This window comes from Mercenaria mercenaria, chromosome 1, assembly GCF_021730395.1.
Source record: "Mercenaria mercenaria strain notata chromosome 1, MADL_Memer_1, whole genome shotgun sequence".
NCBI lineage: Eukaryota > Metazoa > Mollusca > Bivalvia > Venerida > Veneridae > Mercenaria > Mercenaria mercenaria.
Genome location: NC_069361.1, coordinates 106,503,085 through 106,522,047, shown reverse-complemented (window position 1 = coordinate 106,522,047; position 18,963 = coordinate 106,503,085). Strand labels below are relative to the sequence as shown.

General features: G+C 36.7%; 1 protein-coding gene across 1 annotated transcript in view; it reads right to left on the bottom strand.

Annotated features, from left to right (window-relative positions):
• Positions 1-18,963, bottom strand: part of LOC123527595 (EH domain-binding protein 1-like) — a 98,226-nt gene that overhangs the window by 27,968 nt on the left and 51,295 nt on the right. The window contains exons 20-23 of the mRNA XM_053527377.1: positions 9,991-10,002; positions 9,930-9,944; positions 8,259-8,381; positions 5,101-5,200 (exon numbers count right to left, since the gene is read on the bottom strand). Of these exons, the coding sequence (XP_053383352.1) occupies positions 5,101-5,200; positions 8,259-8,381; positions 9,930-9,944; positions 9,991-10,002 (250 nt within the window). The remainder of the gene's footprint in view (positions 1-5,100; positions 5,201-8,258; positions 8,382-9,929; positions 9,945-9,990; positions 10,003-18,963) is intronic.

Here is an 18,963-nt window from a genome sequence, read left to right as displayed (position 1 = left end):
AAAGATGCAGAAACAAGTTTTACACTCATCTTACAAATTATATAATTATACTGTGACAGAATGTTTGATCCTGACTCAAATATGTCCCTTTTCACTAGCATATTATTTCAAAGCTGGAAACAGACAGTAAGAACACATCAAAGGCTGAATGAGACAATGCTGTAACTCAATAAATGAACTTAGTAGGACTTTTTGCAATTAAGTCCACCATATCTTTATTTCAAAATGGTTTCATGTTCCAGACAAAAAAAGATCAGACAGACAGTAATGTGATGCTACTTTTAGAAAGAATTTTCTGTTATTTTTTTAAAACCATTTCTAAGATTTTTCCCCCTGCTAATATCATCTTATCTTGATGGATCCCGAAAGACGTCATTTCCAATACGCTAGGAATTGCAAGCCGATTACACTAAGAACGTACAAATGAGGTCCCTCGATAGAAATCTGACACACGAAATACTTGTAAAATCATCTTAGCTAACTTAAGCCTCTCAGACCATGAGCTTGATGTATCCTCATAGAAAATGTTATAAAAGGAAAAACATCAACTCTGACGGGTTGTAAAATAATTTCACTTCTGAGTGTCACGTGACTGGTTCTAGATATCAAATTTTGTTTTTCAATCAAGCTACAGTTTCTTCTTGTACTTTAAACATGAAGGGTATGAACAAAACCTTTTTTTTGACGTATTTTTCAGGAGTCTTTATTTATACAAAAATAGCAAAAAACAAAGCACAAAGATTTCAGCTTTAAAAAATTTGTAGAAAGTATCAATATTTTCTTATCACTGTTTACACAAGCCATGTCAGAGATAAAATAAAGCACACTAATCCTGTATTTTGACAACTTCCTCTCAATTAGGGGCCATCAGACCAGAACAAACAAACCCCTAAAGTATTGTCAAGTAATTCTTCCTTATTTTACACCTTGGGATTTCATGCAATGTTTGACCATTTATTACCTATCAAGAAAATGAAAGCAACATTGACACCTTTTTATTTGTTGACTATTACTGAATGAGAGAAGAACAAACAGACCATCATAAAGAAAAACAGTATTAGTGCCAAGTATTGACAGGTGTGCTAGGCTGAAACATGGAGTAACATGAAAAAAGAAGAAAATATTTTTAAGTTATAAATATCAACTTGATTCTTTGAATAATATATCAGAAATATATATTGAAGACACTTTCTTATTCAAACAGCTGCTATATATGAGACAATTAAAGCAATTTGTTCATTCAAAAAGAACATTCAGCTCTCCCAACAGAAGCACTATTTTTTTTTCATACAAAATTCTTTTGAAAGTCTTGCTTAACCTATATATTGATAATCTGTAGCATATTTTTTTTCCGGAATTTTCATACATTAACCATGTTTTTTTAAAATATCATTTATACTAAGTCTTAGGGGGTGTAATTTATTATATCATTTTGCATGTGCATTATTAGAAATTATAACACTTTTAAAAGACAAAAACTAAATATTTTTCAGGGCTTTTTTCCGCTATAAATCTACCTCCTGTAAAAGGTACTCCCAATGCAAAAAGTATGTTTTTTCCCAAGTTGAATTTAAAATTCCAAATGATTATACCTTTTAGGTTTTGCTGTTTTAAGATAGTTTTGCTGATTGTAGTATATTTAGGTAATTAAATACTGTTGAACAATTACTGAAATGCAATTCATAATATTTCACACAAAAACACATTTATGTAGATTTTGGTAATTTGCAAATTGTCCCAATTAAGACAATTTCCGAGAGCATTTTCCCAATTCCACCAGTGTCGGTGGCATTCCCAAATTGATGAAAAAAAGGCCCGTTTTTGTAAAGGTTTGGGATAAAAATGGTAACATTCTAAGTCTGTAATATGAACACATAAAAACTTATGATTCTGCAGTTTTGTATCGTAGCTTATGACAGCTTAAAAATGATTCTTTAGTTTAAATAACAATAACACTTACTACACAATACTGTCTGTTACTAAAACATTCTTACTGAGCAGTCTGTAAGACAAATTGAGACCAAAGTCTTTCAGCGGTAGGTCTGTGGCGACTGACAGATCAACCAGTATCGGAAACGTGCCAAGAAGAAATACTGATAGAAATCTTGCAAAGTCCCGATCTTAATACCCTCTGATGGGATTAGACCCCCTTACTAAATTTTAATCTTCTTTAAAAGTTCATAGCTGCTTAGTTGTATAATATATACTGTGGCGACTAAAAACAGTTATTCAAGAAATATGTCGGAAATATTTCAATATTTATGGGCAAGTTGTGAAGTGTTTGATGTTTGGCATTACTCATACTGAGATACAATTAAACCGATACGGTCATCAAAAATATTTGGAGGACTTTTGCACTAAATGGTCACTAATGAAGCTAAGTACAGACATTTCTTCCCTGCTGACCAGTGGTAATATTAGTAATGACCAGATGTCACTGGGAAAGAATTTGTGCACACAGATGTAAGTGGACAGAGTGCACTTTTATTTTGCTTATGTCATGTTTTTGTTTTACATCAAATAGATTTCCTATGTGTCACAAGATAAAAATATAAAACTATAAGAAATGGTTGTGTCAAACAAGATATTTTTGTGTTGAATTTCAATATAAGTTTTAATTTTTATGAAAGAAGTAACTATAATGGTAAATAGTGTATATAATTTGTTCCTCATCAAATAATGAAGAACTTGAATGACTAATTTTCAAATATATAGATATTAAAACTGCTAATTACAACAAAAAAATATTGAAAATAAATCAACTAACTGACTTTTCTAAGTTAAAGTAGTGAAAATGCCTTGCTCATTATTTTACAAGTATTTGCAGCTAACCCTTACACTTTATTCAAACTAATTACCTTAAGGAATTAAAATGAATTAAAGGACTGGTAATGTTCCATGATAAATTAAAATTATTACAATTTCTGATTCCCCACCCCCACCTCCCCCAACCCCGACCCCTTTATCTCTATATGCAACAAACTGTCCCTATAAACAGTTATTTTCTGTATAATGAATTCTTTCCTTAAAGGATGTACACTATCTGGCATTAGACATTTGAAAGTTTGCACCATGGAAAGGCCAAACTAAGCAAACACAAGTTCAATTTGTGTCCAATGTCAAACAGAACTGTACAAATGACCATCGTGTTTGTTCCAGTTAATTATGAAATCATAATGTGAGAAGTATAAACATTTCTGAAACTGACGAGAGGAAAAGTGAACATCGAGCAAATAATGTTTGATTGCCTCGGTTAAACAAGTGTATGTACAAAAATCATGACTATCTAAACTTGGATATTTACATGAGGAAATTTGGAGTGTTTGGCCAAAATTTGCACTAGCCTAATTAAACATTAAATCCATCCTACCCCGCATACCGCGCAGGAAAACATTACGCGATATTGACAATTAACCAAATCGAACAAACATGGTCAAATATTGATTATTTAACCATGCTGGGACAAAATGAATAAGCTCACGCCCAGAGTGACCACTTGAGAGCGTGGACTGACTAAAATGTACTATTTTCTTTGAATAAAATAGAAAGAAATCACTAACGAGAAACTAACCTAAGATAAACCAAAATAGACACTACTTGGGTCAGTTTAGCATAAACTTTCTTGACTATGTGAAATATGACCTTGAGTATAAAATTGTTTTCTTTTTGAAAAGTTGGACCATATTGACTTGATATTTTCTTTCAAAAATTATCCAACAAATATAAAAACAGAATTGCCAAGTTTTTATTTGACCATCCTTTCAATAAGAACCTATAGAGGAAAAGTGTTTGTTTAAGATCTGCAAGTTGCTGGGCTCAATTTAGTTACACAAGGGCTTAAAATGTTTCAGCAGTGATACAGCTCTAACAGGTGTCCAGTTTTACACCAATTTTAGTTAAGCTGATTTCTGAAGTGTAAGTAGATCAGGAGTACATAAGGCATGAAAATACAGTAACAATACCTGCTTGAATGCATATATGACCCGCAGACTATGATCTTACAAAAAATTCATGAAACACAAAGTAATGTCTAGATCCTGTTGGACAGTCCAACCTGTCTGACAAAAAAATGGCTAGGTCCGACATGGAGGGTCTGGGTGTCAGTCTGCATGTCCGACACGATACGGAGTGGATTGGTTTTCACTACGGCCAAAGTGTTTTTTTGTACCACACTGTTATCTTATGCACCTGTTCATTTTTCATTACTTCAGTCAGACGAATTTCCATTTGGTTAGACCGGTTATCCTGGGTCGTCTGACTAAATTTCAGACAAGTCTTGAAACTCTTTCGACTGAACACATGTGAATTCATTTTCAGTATATTGCACTGAGGTAGCCTTCTGCTATTGAAATGTGAAACAATATTTTACTATCTCTAAAACAGTGACTAACAAACTGTATCTGTCACTTGGCCTGGAAGTTACAACTTCAAACCCTACTTCATCGCCCCACCTCTTCATAAGACTTTAGTTTGGTTTTTCTCAGAAAAAATATTCTAGAATGCTTCAAGTAAGATTAAAGATTAGAACTAAATCAAGCTTAATTAAACATGCATAAACTAAACTGCTGAACCATGACTTTAGCTAAATTATAAAACATATCTACTATCTATATATCTAACAGAGCTGGTACCTAGATATCCAACAGAGCTGGTACCTACATATCTAACAGTTGGTACCTAGATATCTAACAGAGCTGGTACCTAGAAATCCAAAAGATCTGGTATAAAGGAATTCAGTTGCTATAACACTGGATTTTCTTCAAGCTACAGATAGCTGCTTTTATTTAGATACAGCTTATTTGTGCCACAATTTACAAGTACGGATGATTGTTTCAGAAGAGAGCTCTTTTTTCAAGATTTTGGAAGAATATACAAGACGTAGCAGATTCTTCAGTGCATGCAGTTCAGCCTAAATCCAGGTGTAAAGTATCCATGAGTGCCATGGGCCTTCATTTTAATGTCTCATCCCAAACACTTAAGAATATTTGGGAGTGGGGAATTTAATCTAACTCAAGGCTCCTGATTTCATAGTCCACAGGCTTACCACTGCAGCACAGACCTAAACACCCATGAAATGCAATAAATATTGTTTATACTTACAGTATGTTGAGTTGCATCTGTCTACGTATCACTGCATTTTTCTTATTGACTAGCATAAACCATTCCTGCAACAGCTTCTCCTCTTTCGCCTTGTTACTACCTGTAAGTTTATCATTTTAAGGCTTAGTGAAAGAACATGTAGATATGCCTTTACTTAGTATTTAGGCAACTAAACTACTAGCTGTTCAGTAAGAAAATGTAGATATGCCTTTATTTAGGCAACTAAATCATCAGCTATTCTACTTGTTTCTTAGTACCTATCATCAAAATAAGACTTCAGCAATGGACTCAATATGATATTAAATGTTATATTTTAAGCCACTTCATAGTTTGGATAAAAAATATGAACGTCTTCATGAAGTTGGATATCAAACTGATACCTTGTATTAAGAAATAACAAAGAAGTCAAAGAAGTCAACATTTGCTGAAAGCCTCGCTCCCCCCCCCCCACAAACTTCATTTTTTTTTTTTTTTTCAAATATTAAGCTTCACTCCTTTTGAAGTAATGATTTTATACTTGCAGCAATATGCATAGTAGGTTTTCATAAAAAGACATTTCTTGAAAATACATTTTCACCAATTTTTCAGACAATTCTATTTTTTACTAAAAATGTGAACGTAATCCTTTAATAATTCATAATTTCTTATAAAGGATTTTTTAATTCAAAAACATTACAAATAATTCATTTCAATCATACATTAGTAAGAAAACAAGAACTGTCAGAGAAGACAGCACGCTCTACTATTTCCATGCTTGATAGTGAAATAGGGCGCATCGTCGTATCAGTGCAGAAAGTGGGGCACTTATGCAGCTGTTGCACTGAGATGATCAATTATCTGAGGAAACTACAGCTATATTGGAGTAATTAATATGTCGTGACGTGGATGATGATGCTGGATAAGTTTTAGTCAAATAATTCACTATTAAGAGACAGAGAGAAAGTGCATCAAACCTTAAATCTGAAATTCAAAGTAATAAAGGGACCATAATTCATGAAAGTTTGGGGCCAGAGCTATACATTTTGTGTCACATGATTTAGAAGATGATGTTGAACAATTGTTTTTAGTCTGAATAAAATCCATTCAGTAATATCAGAGATGAAGTGAAAACGTATCAAAATTTTAACCTGAAATTCTAAGTCAAAATGGGGCATAATCCATGAAATATTGATGGGAGAGTTATGGCCCTTGTGTCCAATGTGGGTGATGAGGAGAAATATCTATTTAAGTTTAAAGCAAATCCATTAAGTAATAACAGAGATAAATCAAAAGTGCATCAAAACTTTAACCAAGTAGCCGACACCAAGACATGTGAGAGCAGGATAACTTTCCATATATTTCCTATAGTTGCACTAACAAAGTAAGACTTTCAAGCCACAGAATACCAGCTCTACAATAATGATGCAAAAAATATAATATAAAAAGTTATTTAAACTCTGACAGAACATCTCATAAGTGGACTATATAGCAGAAATGCAATGTTCAGATAAAAGCATCACATGCTTCTAACTTTCAGGCCATTGTATAGAAAAATGCAAGGAAAATAACAGCCATTATGCAAAAGTTACACGCATGTAGAAAATCTTTCATTTCAAACACACTGTTAATAGGCTGAAAAGAAATTCTATTAGAGGACATGTGATTTTGGCATTCCTGTTTTTCTTCAAAAGCAAGCTATAGGTGTGAAGAGCACCTACTGATAACATCATTCAGAGGACCAAAGTCTATTTTATCCTTTACTTGATCCATCAACCCAGCAGATTCATCTGTAAAAATAAAGCTGCATAGTTCCTATGTTTAAACAGGAAATTGGACAAAGGGAGACAAATCTGATATGTTCAAATACTGCAGCAAGAGGACAAAGGGAAACAATTATACACTGACAAAAATAAGATTTATAATACATGGGAGACAATCCAAATTACTTCGTGCTAAAATCAATGCAATAGAGATTCAAGCTTGGTCAAGTTTTGGAAGGAGTCACTTCAGCCTCCGGCAGATTTAAAAAGAAATGGAGACACTCGTAGCACATTTATTTTTCTTACCTTCTGTATAAAAGGTAAAACAAACAGTAAATGCACAGGCATTAAAGAATTTATAATAGAATCTCTATGGGTGCTCCATTTAAGTTTATGGATATTTCTTTTTATCATATTTAGCAACATTATTCAGTGCTCCAGATAATGTTTTATTAGAAATTAGTACAGTACTTATGACTTTTATTCAAAATCAGATACAAGGCTTTTGAATCCATACTTTTACTACCTAGTATTTCCGTATGTGAGTACTCCTTTTTCTTGGGGTAACATTTTGGAGACATATCCCAAAATCCTTCATTGGCTATTTGCTTCTCAAAATTTCTAAAATTTTCAGACTGTTGGTAATTTCTTTGGCATTTTTTAAAGGTTTCCGACAGCAGTGGGAGCAAACTTTGCCTTTTTTCCCCAAAGATTAAGACATAAAAACACTTCTAAATAGTGCATATTCTGAATTTGCGGAATGTACAGAATTGTGTAACGTAAAACAACCTTTTTCATATAATTTTGCTGATAATTACAGCCTGCACCTTATCAAGGCCAAATATTTATTGCTCACACAAAGTATCAGTAAAACCTTAGTATTGTTAAATGTTGATGCAGAGTAACTTGCCATTAGTTTCACTAAGATTTCTATTCTTTAGCAGTCTCTAGGACAGATTCTTACCTGACCTGCACATGCATTATCAAGGTGAGGTATAATACAGACATCTTAAAGAAGCTGGTTCACAGTCTTTGGAAAAATGAGATAATCTCAAAATTTTACAAAGTGACTTACCTAACAAACATAAGAATTTTAACAAAGTATTCAAGAAAAATTCTTTATTTTCAAAAGGGTGTAACATTTGAGACAGCTCTGAATGTTAAACAGTACTTACATTCTGTATGGGATTTTACAAAATTAATCATAAGTACTGGTTTTAAACTTTCTTTATATCTCTATGTCAAACGTAATTTACATCAAACTGTTTAAAAAAAGTTCTTCAAATTTTTCCTTTAGACTGTGAATGAGCAGTTTACATGTGTCTAAAGGTCAAACTTGATTTTTCATTGACATTTCATCTGGATCTTTTAATAAAGGTAAACTAAATAAATGTGCAATGGTTCTGGCAAGGTGCTTACTTTTCTCCATACATCTCCGTAACTGACGTTCCAGTATAGCAGCTCTACAGTCAATCTGAGCCTGCTCTCTCTCCAAGTTCTCCATCTCATTCTGTACATACTGATTTGTGTCCTGTAGATTCTACAATAGATGCAAAATAATGTGTACATAAAGTGTTTTGTTTCATATTTTTAGGTACTGATTGAAAAGTATGATTCAAAAGCATGTTATTTTAAATAGACTGTGTTCAAATTGTGTAGTCTTGTTAATCGCATATTTATTAAGAATTTTCTATGTATTTTAAAACAGACTCAAAAGAGGTCAAAACTTTTGACTAAGAGATAATGAAGAATTCTACCAACTAGAGTTGTCACAACAGTGACGAATTATACCCCCACAATATGGCCTTGTCACAGAACTAAGCAAATGTCAAAGCTGAACTTACTTGACCTTTGACCTACTGACCTCAAAATCAATAGAGGTCATCTGCTGGTCATGATCAACCTCCCTATGAAGTTTCAAGATCCTCGACCCAAGTGTTCTCAAGTTATTGTCCGAAAAAGGTTTAAATGTTACGGGTCACTCTGACCTTTGGAACTCTAAATCAATACTGGTCATCTGCTGGTCATGACCAACCTCCTTATTAAGTTTCGTGATCCTAGCCCCAAGTGTTCTGAAGTTATTGTCCGAAAACAGTTTAAATGTTCCAGGTCACTGTGACCTTGACCTTTGACCTCAAAATAATAAGGGGTCATCTGCTGGTCATAACCAACCTCACTATCAATTTTCATGATCCTAGGCCCAAGTATTCTCAAGTTATCATCCGGAAACCGTTTAACTGTTTCATGTTATTGTGACCTTGACCTTTGACCTACTAGCCTCAAAGTCGAACTTGACATGTATTCAATCATGTTACACCTGTGTACAAAAATTTATGATCTTAGTCCCAAGCATTCTCAAGTTATCATCCGGAAACCGTTTAACTGTTCCGAGTCACTGTGACCTTGACCTTTGACCTACTGACCTCAAGTCGAACTTGACCTGTATTTTATGATATTACATCTGTGAACTAAATTTTATGATCCTAGGTCCAAGGGTTCTCAAGTTACCATCCGGAAACCATTTAACTGTTCCAAGTCACTGTGACCTTGACCTTTGACCTAAAGACCTCAAAGTCGAACCTGACCTGTATTTTATGATGTTACACCTGTGTACCAAAAATTATTTATATCGGTCAAGCCTTTCATGAGTTATCATCCAAAAAACCTTTTTTAACTTTTCAGGGTCATTGTGCCTTGACCTTTAAACCTACTGCCCCAAATTTCGAACTTGCCCTGTATTTTCTGATTTTTCCCACCTGGTCCCAAAAAAAATTATTTAAATCAGTAAACCCTTTTTAAGAGTTATAAACCGGAAAAACCATGAAAAAAACGGCCGGGAACGCCAAGCTATCCTATATCCCCCCCCAAACTTTTTGTGGGGGTATAAAAGATCCCATGTAGGTGTACTTTTTTCAGTGTCTTTTCTCACCTTCTTGCATAAATCTCCCTATTTCCCTTTTTTTTTGGCAAAAAAAAATTTCGGGAATTTTTCACTTTTTACCCTCTTTTGATATTGTTTATTTAAAAAGAAAGCACTCCCGGTCACATTTCTGCAAAAATTTTTGGGAGAAATTTTTTAAAAAATTTTATCAGCTTGCCTCAGGATGTTTAAATATCAAATGGTCAGGACACTGCCCGCATTATCGGGAAAATGGACTTTGTTCTGAAACAAAAAATTTATTTCATATTAGTCTAAAACTATTCACTGAATATAAAAGTATTAAATACAAAGGGACAAGGGGGCCCATAAAGGGGCCCTGTATCGTCCCCTGACTATTGCCCTAAGGATCTTAAGATTAATATTCTGCCCAAAGTTTCTTTTAAGTTTAGTATAAATGTGGCCTTAAAGTGTTAATAGTTTTTCCTTTGTTTGACTCGGGACCTAGTTTTTGAAACATCACCAAGATAGAATTGATTTAAAAGGGTCATCAAGTTAACATTTGATTTAAGTTTATGAAGATACATTTATAAATGGGGGCCTTACAGTTTTAAAACAAGGCTTTTCCTTTGTTTTTGACCTGGTGCCTATTTTTTGGCCCCCAGTGCCCCAATATAAAATTATTCAAGATTTTACGAGGGAAAACATTTGACCAAGTTTCATTAAGATTGGGCAAAAATTGTGCCCTTTTGATGTTAACAAGTTTTTCCCTTCCTTTTGCCCTTAGGCCCTAGTTTTTAAACCAAGGACCCAGTTTTGGGAAAGGGTGCCCTATAAAACATCGGGATTTCTTTTCGCCCCAAGTTTCTTTAAAGCCCAGGTCAAAATGGGGCCCTTAAGTGATAACTAGCTTTTCCTTTGTTTTGCCCTGGTGACCTAGTTTTTGTTTCTACTGCCCCAGCCCTTAGGGGGCCCTTGAGTTCTTTAAAATTTAACTTTTGGACCAATTTTCATAAAATTTTCCAGTCATAAATGGGGCCCTCTCAGTGTCAAAATTTTTCCCTTTGTTTTGGGCCCTTGGTGCCCTTTTTTTTGCCCCCAGAGGAAAAAATATCGAACTCGCCCCAAGATTTTTTTGGAGGGTAAAACATTTGCCCAAATGTTTCTTTAAAAAGATTGGGCCAAAATTGTGACTCTAGGGTGTTAACAAGTTTTTCCTTTGTTTTGACCGGGTTTGCCCCTATTTTTTGATCCAAGATGCCCCAATTTATCGAACTCATCCAAAAATTTTTTTGGGAGAGTAAACATTCTGCCCAAGTTTCATTAGGTTTGGGGGCCAAAAATTTTTGACCTCTAGAGTGTTAAAAGTAAAATGTTGACGAGCCGGCCCGAGGGGATGATGACGACGACGGACAAGGGTGAGCAAAAAAGAAGTGCTCAGGTGAGCTAAAAAAAAAAAAAGTTTCTATTTTTTTTAACTTAAAAATTCATTTTTTTTTTTTTCCCCCCCCCCCCCTTGTTTGTTTTTTGTTTTAAAATACTGCTATTTTAAAGCCATGGGGCCCCCATTTTCCCCTCCCCTGTTATCATTGATTTGGGGGGGACAAGAAGGTCCTGGGAAAAAAATCTAATTTCCAAAAGGACAGAAAACAAAAAAAGGGGAAAAAATTTTTAAACCCAAAAAGGGAAAAAAAAATTCTTAAAAGGGGAAAAGAAAAAAAATTTCCCCTACAAATTGGGAGGTCCCATCCTTTTTTGTCACAGAAAAGTGGGTCTGGGTTTTTTCCCCTACACCCAATAATAAAAAAGTTACTAAAAAAAAGCTATTTATGAACGAAAAAGGGGAATTTATAAAAAGAGGACGATGATGGCCCTGAATTGTCCCTCTTCCCACGTGACCCGTTTTGAGTTTGCCCTCGTTTTTTCTATTATTTGACATATTTGCCCAGTTTTTGGCTCAGTGCCCCCGTTTTTAAAACTTGACCAAAGGATATTAAAAAAGAAAAAATTCTGACCAATTTTCATGAAGACCCATTGAAAATTTGGTCTTGGGAGAGGTCAAAAGGTTTTTTTCTATTTTTGCCCTTATTGCCCTGTTTTTGACGGACGGGGCCCCATTTTTAAACTTGCCCCCCCGGGGGATTATCATAAAAGGGGTTTTGAACCTTTCGGGACCAATTTTCATGAAAAATCCATTCAAGGGTTAGGGCCCTCTAGAGGGTCAAAAAGGTTTTTTTCCTTTTCAAGACCTATGCCCTTTTTTTTGATCGCAGTTGAAAATTTTCAAACTTTCCTAAAAACATCAGAAAAAAAATTCCCGGGAAAATTTTTTCATACAGATCCCTTGAAAAATATGGCCTCTAGAGAGGTACAAGGTTTTTTTTTATTTTTGACCTACTGCCCTTTTTTTTTGGGGCCCAAAACTTTTGGCCCCATTTTCAAACCTTGCCCTAGATATCCCCCCAAGGGTTTTAAACCCTTTTCTGCCCCAATTTATGAAGTTTTTGTAAAATTAAAATGGGCCTCTAGAGAGGTCAAAAAGGTTTTTCTATTTTTGGGCCCTACTGCCCCTAGTTTTTAAACCGCACTTTAAACCAAACTTATAAAATTGATAGATTTTCATAAAGATGAAAAATCTGCCCAATTTTCATGAAGACCCTTTGAAAATTAGGCCTCTAGAGAGGTACAAGGTTTTTTTTTTTTTTGGCCCTACTAAACCTATTTTTTTAAAGGGCATGGGGACCATTTTCCCAAACTTGACCTAGATACATAAGGTGAACATTCTGCCCAACTTTCAAAAAGATCCATAAAAAAATTGTGACCTCTGAGTGGTACAAGCAAAAATTTTTAGGACAACGCAAAAGGACGGACACTGGCGATCACAAAAGTCCCCTTTGGTCACTTGGGGAACGGTGGCTAAAAAAAATTAATTGAAAGTAAAGGGGAAAAGAAGGGATCTGCCAAAAAAATCTGTTGACAAAAAGAAATTTCAGTAGTATTTTAAATTGTTACGGAGATATCCCCATTTTAATTTAAAATTTAAAGGGGAGGAAAATTTGCATAAAATCAGGCCCATAGTTATTACCTGATTGGCTCAGTCCAACAAATGACAAAAATTGATAAAAAAAATTTTCAAATAATTTATATAAGTACTTACTGATATAAATCCATTTTGTTCAATCGGGGGGAGGAAATCGATATAAAATAATTCTGACCTTTCGTTGGAAGTTGGATCTGTTTTGTCATGGAAAAAAAGAGTTATTGTTTTTTTAAAGTTTTTTTGGAAGTTTGTTTAAAATTTAAAACCCAAAAATGGTTCTATAGGGGCTGAAAAACCCAAAAAAAAGCCAATTTTGGCCCTTTTAAAGGGGGGCCAAAAAATCAAAAAAACCCCATGAAAAAATCGGGCCCAGTTCAAAAAAGGGAAACCCAAGATTTGGGTGGGATACAAGTTGTGTGAAAGTTTGGGGTTTAAAAAGCCGAATCAAAAATGAAGCTGCTATTGTGCAGACAAGGTCAAAAAAAGCCCAATTTTTTTGGGCCCCTTTTGGGGCCATAAAATCTAAAACCCATAATGGGATCTGGCCAGTTTAAGAAAGGAACCAAGATCTTTTTGGGGGATCAAATTTGGGTGCAAAGGGTTTGGGAAAAATTTAAATCAAAAAAAAAGCTGCTATGGCAGGGCAAGGTCAAATGCTAAATTTTTGGGCCTTTCCGGGGCCATAACTCTGGAACCCCTAATGGAATCCGCAGTTTCCCCCCCCCCCAAAAAACCAAATTCCTTTTTTGGTGATTTCAAGTTGAAAACCAGTTTGGTTAAAAAACAAAAACTTTAAAATAGACAAGGCTGTTTTCCATGGTGGGGAAAATGCCCCCCCTTTGGCCAAATTTTAAGAATTTGTTATGGCCGATGTTAGAGTTTAGGACCCTTGGAAAGGAAACTGGGTCTTGCACGCGACTTTTCGTCTTAAATGTGGGTTTACCTTTTTTGCGTAGTTTTTTTTAAAAACCAGCTGAATGACAAAGATATTGGGGCAAAGGGAACCGCCCAAACAAAGGGACTATCATGAAAAAAAAGACCATTAAAGTCAAGTGTGACCTTGACCTTTGAGCTAGGACCCGGGTCTTGCGTGGGGACAGTCGTCTTACTGTGGGACACATTCATGCCAAGTTAAATTTTAAAATCCCTCCATGGGTTTCAAAGATAAGGACCGGACACCCCCCTCAATGCATATCCTTTTTAAAGTTAAGTGTGACCCTTTACCTTTTAGCTAGGGCCTGGGTCTTTCGCGCGACAGTGTCTTTCTGTGGTCACATTCCTGCCCAAATTATTTGAAAAAAAACCCTCCTTGGGGTGACAAAAAAATATGGGGCCGGGGCACGCCCCTCAATGCACTTTCCTTTAAAGGTTTTTAAATGTGACCGACCTTTGAGCTACGGAAACTGGGTCTTTTCACGCGGGAAGTGTCCCTTTCTGTGGTAACCCTTTATGAAGTTATTTGAAAATCCATCCATTTCGATGACAAAGATTGGACCGGGGGAAAAGGCCCAAACCCAAAGCCCCTATCCTTTTTTCGTCCAAAGGTTTTGACCTTGACCTTTTTGGGACAGACCCCGGTCTTTGGGGCGCGACACGTCGTCTTACTGTGGTCAATTCATGCCCAATTTTTTTGAAAATCCATTCAAACCATGACAAAGATAAAAGGGGCCCGGCCCCCAAAAATTGGGCAGACAGACTGACAGACCGACCCGACGGTTTTAAAAAATATATGGCCCCCTTCGGGGGCATAAAAATGCTTTTGTAAAAAAAACGATGTTCCCCCCCAAAGCAAAATCTATGGCACGGGGTCAAAGGGGTCAGGAGCGAAAAATCAAAAAAAATGATGGTTTTGGGTGCAATAGGGTCATCTTTTTGGCTTTTCCCCTTTCCCCTAAATTTGAACATAGTGGCCTAGTGGTTTTCAAGTCCCTGTTCAGGTTCCCGTGGGCCTTTTACCTTTTATCAAGGGACCTCAAAAAAAAATAGGGGTTTTCTACTTGGTGCTAATCATCCTATTAAGTTTAAACCCTTGTAGGTCAAAAAGGGGGTTTCAAGTTTTTTCCAAAAAATTTAATTTTTTCATGAAAAGGCGACTGTGACCTTAACCTTTATTAGACTGACCCAAAATCAATAGGGGTCATCTACTCTTCATGTTCAATCATCCTATGAAGTTTCAACATTCTGGGTCAAGTGGTTCTCAAGTTATTGATCGGAACTGGTTATCAATGTTCAGGCCCCTGTGACCTTGACCTTTAACGGAGTGACCCCAAAAACAATAAGGGTCATTTACTCTGCATGAACAATCATCCTATGAAGTTTCAACATTCTGGGTCGAGAGGTTCTCAAGTTATTGATTGGAAATGGTTTTCCATGTTCAGGCCCCTGTGGCCTTGACCTTTAACAGAGAGACCCTAAAATCATTAGGGTTCATCTACTCTGCATGACCAATCATCCTATAAGTTTCATCATTCTGGGTCAAGTGGTTCTAAAGTTACTGACCGGAAATGGTTATCAATGTTCGGGCCCCTGTGACCTTGACCTTTCACAGAGTGACCCCAAAATCGTTAGGGGTCATCTACTCTTTATGACTAATCATCGTATTAAGTTTCAACATTCTTGGTCAAGTGGTTCTAAAGTTACTGACCGGAAATGGTTTTCAATGTTCAGGCCCCTGTGACCTTGACCTTTAATGGAGTGACCCCAAAATCGATAGGGGTCATCTACTTTGCATGTACAATCATCCTATGAAGTTTCAACATTCTGGGTCAAGTGGTTCTCTAGTTATTGATCGGAAATGGTTTTCAATGTTCAGGCCCCTTTGACCTTGACCTTTGACGGAGTGACCCCAAAAACAATAAGGGTCGTCTATTCTTCATGACCAATCATCCTATCAAGTTTCAACATTCTGGGTCAAGTGGTTCTCTAGTTATTGATCGGAAATGGTTTTCATTGTTCAGGCCCCTGTGACCTTGACCTTTGACGGAGTGACCCCAAATTCAATAGGGGTCATCTACTCTTCATGATCAATCATACTATGAAGTTTCAACATTCTGGGTCAAGTGGTTCTCTAGTTATTGATCGGAAATGGTTTTCAATGTTCAGGCCCCTGTGACATTGACCTTTGACGGAGTGACCCCAAAATCAATAGGGGTCATCTACTCTTCATGACCAATCATCCTATGAAGTTTCAACACTCTGGGTCAAGTGGTTCTCTAGTTATTGATCGGAAATGGTTTTCAATATTCAGGCCCCTGTGACCTTGACCTTTGACGGAGTGACCCCAAAAACAATAGGGGTTGTATACTCCAGCAGCCCTACAACCCTATGAAGTTTGAAGATTCTAGGTCAAATGGTTCTCCAGTTATTGCTCGGAAATGAAGTGTGACGTACGGACGGACGGACAGGGCAAAAACAATATGTCTCCTGGGGGAGACATAATGAAGCTGCTATTGTGCAGACAAGGTTAAAATAGCTAATTTTGGCCCTTTCAGGGACCATAACTCTGGAACCCATAATGGAATCTGGCCAGTTCAAGAAAGGAACCAAGATCTTATGGTGAAACAAGTTGTGTGCAAGTTTGGTTAAAATAAAATCATAAATAAAGCTGCAGAAAATGTCAAAATAGCTAATTTTGGCCATTTCAGGGGCCATAACTCTAAAACCCATAATGGAATCTGGTCAGTTCAAAAAAGGAACCGAGATCTTATGGTGATACAAGTTGTGTGCAAGTTTGGTAAAAATTAAATCATAAACTAGAAAATGCTTTTGTAAAAAAGCACATGTCTCCCCAAATGCAAAGTCCTATAGGCAAGAAGTCAATAGGGGTCAGGAGCGAAAGTCAAAGAGACACTGATGGTTGGCTGCAATAGGGATCATCTACTTGGCATGTCCAGTCATCCCGCTAAATTTCAACACTCTTGGCCTAGTGGTTCTCAAGTCACTGTTCAGGCTCCTGTGACCTTGACCTTTGATCAAGTGACCTCAAAATATATAGGGGTCATCTACTCTGCATGTCCAATCATCCTATTAAGTTTCAATATTGTAGGTCAAGTGGTTCTCAAGTTATTTCCAAAAAATGATTTTACATGAACATGCCACTGTGACCTTGACCTTTAATAGACTGACCCCAAAATCAATAGGGGTCATCTACTTTGCATGTTCAATCATCCTATGAAGTTTCAACATTCTGGGTCAAGTGGTTCTCAAGTTATTGATCGGAACTGGTTATCAATGTTCAGGCCCCTGTGACCTTGACCTTTAACTGAGTGACCCCAAAACCAATAGGGGTCATTTACTCTGCATGAACAATCATCCTATGAAGTTTCAACATTCTGGGTCAAGAGGTTCTCAAGTTATTGATTTGAAATTGTTTTCCATGTTCAGGCCCCTGTGGCCTTGACCTTTAACAGAGTGAACCTAAAATCGTTAGGGGTCATCTACTCTGCATGATCAATCATCCAATGAAGTTTCATCATTCTGGGTCAAGTGGTTCTCAAGTTACTGACCGGAAATGGTTTTCAATGTTCAGGCCCCTGTGACCTTGACCTTTGATGGAGTGACCCCAAAATCGATAGGGGTCATCTACTCTTCATGACCAATCATCATATGAAGTTTCAACAATCGGGGTCAAGTGGTTCTCTAGTTATTGATCAGAAATGGTTTTCAATGTTCAGGCCCCTGTGACCTTGACCTTTGACAGAGTGACCCCAAAATCAATAGGGGTCATCTACTCTTCATGACCAATCATCCTATGAAGTTTCAACATTCTGGGTCAAGTGGTTCTCTAGTTATTGATCGGAAATGGTTTTCAATGTTCAGGCCCCTGTGACCTTGACCTTTGACGGAGTGACCTCAAAATCAGTAGGGGTCATCTACTCTTCATGACCAATCATACTATGAAGTTTCAACAATCGGGGTCAAGTGGTTCTCTAGTTATTGATCGGAAATGGTTTTCAATGTTCAGGCCCTGTGACCTTGACCTTTGAAGGAGTGACCCCAAAATCAATAGGGGTCATCTACTCTTCATGACCCAATCATCCTATGAAGTTTCAACATTCTGGGTCAAGTGTTCTCTAGTTATTGATCGGAAATGGTTTTCATGTTCAGGCCCCTGTGACCTTGACCTTTGACGGAGTGACCCCAAAAACAATAGGGGTCGTCTACTCCAGCAGCCCTACAACCCTATGAAGTTTGAAGGTTCTAGGTCAAATGGTTCTCCAGTTATTGCTCGGAAATGAAGTGTGACGTACGGACGGAAGGACGGACGGACAGGGCAAAAACAATATGTCTCCTGGGGGAGACATAATAAAGCTACTATTGTGCAGACAAGGTCAAAATAGCTAATTTTGGACCTTTCAGGAGCCATAACTCTGGAATCTATAATGGAATCTTGCCAGTTCAAGAAAGGAACTGAGATCTTATGGTGATACAAGTTGTGTGCAAGTTTGGTTTAAAAAAATTCATAAATGAAACCACTATCGTGCAGAGAAGAAATTGCTGACGTACGGACACACACACGACGGACGACGGACGAAGGGTGATCACAAAAGCTCACCTTGTCACTATGTAACAGGTGAGCTAAAAAGATGTTGAGTTGCTTTATAGAGTAAAAAAAAACACAAGAGCACCGCCTCGCGGTTGCAGACGCTCAACTGATTTTTTTGGTCTCTGTATAATAGAAATATTGTCCTACCCGTGTGTTTTTATGATGGTTAATATAAAATCTGGAAAGTAGATCCCTCGGAAGCACCGAGAACAAGGCAAATAGTGAAAATTGCAGACTCAGTTTGATTGAGTCTGTTCATGGGCAGTAATGGAAAAAGCAACACTGCCCACGCCCCCTAGCACCGGCTTAAGCAGTATTCAATCTTCAAATCTAAATGAGTTGAAATCAATGATCCCAAAGGACCAGAAAATATAACAACACTGAGATGAAGAGGGCCATGAAGGCCCTGTATCCCTCACCTGACCTATTGAACTAAAGATCATCAAGATTAACATTCTGACCAAGTTTCATTAAGATATGGTCATAAATGTGGCCTCTAAAGTGTTAACTAGCTTTTTCTTTGATTTGACCTGGTGACCTAGTTTTTGACCCCACATGACCCAGATTCGAACTTGACCTAAAGATCATCAAGATTAACATTCTGACTAAGTTTCATGACGATACAGTTATAAATGTGGCCTCTAGAGTGTTAACAAGCTTT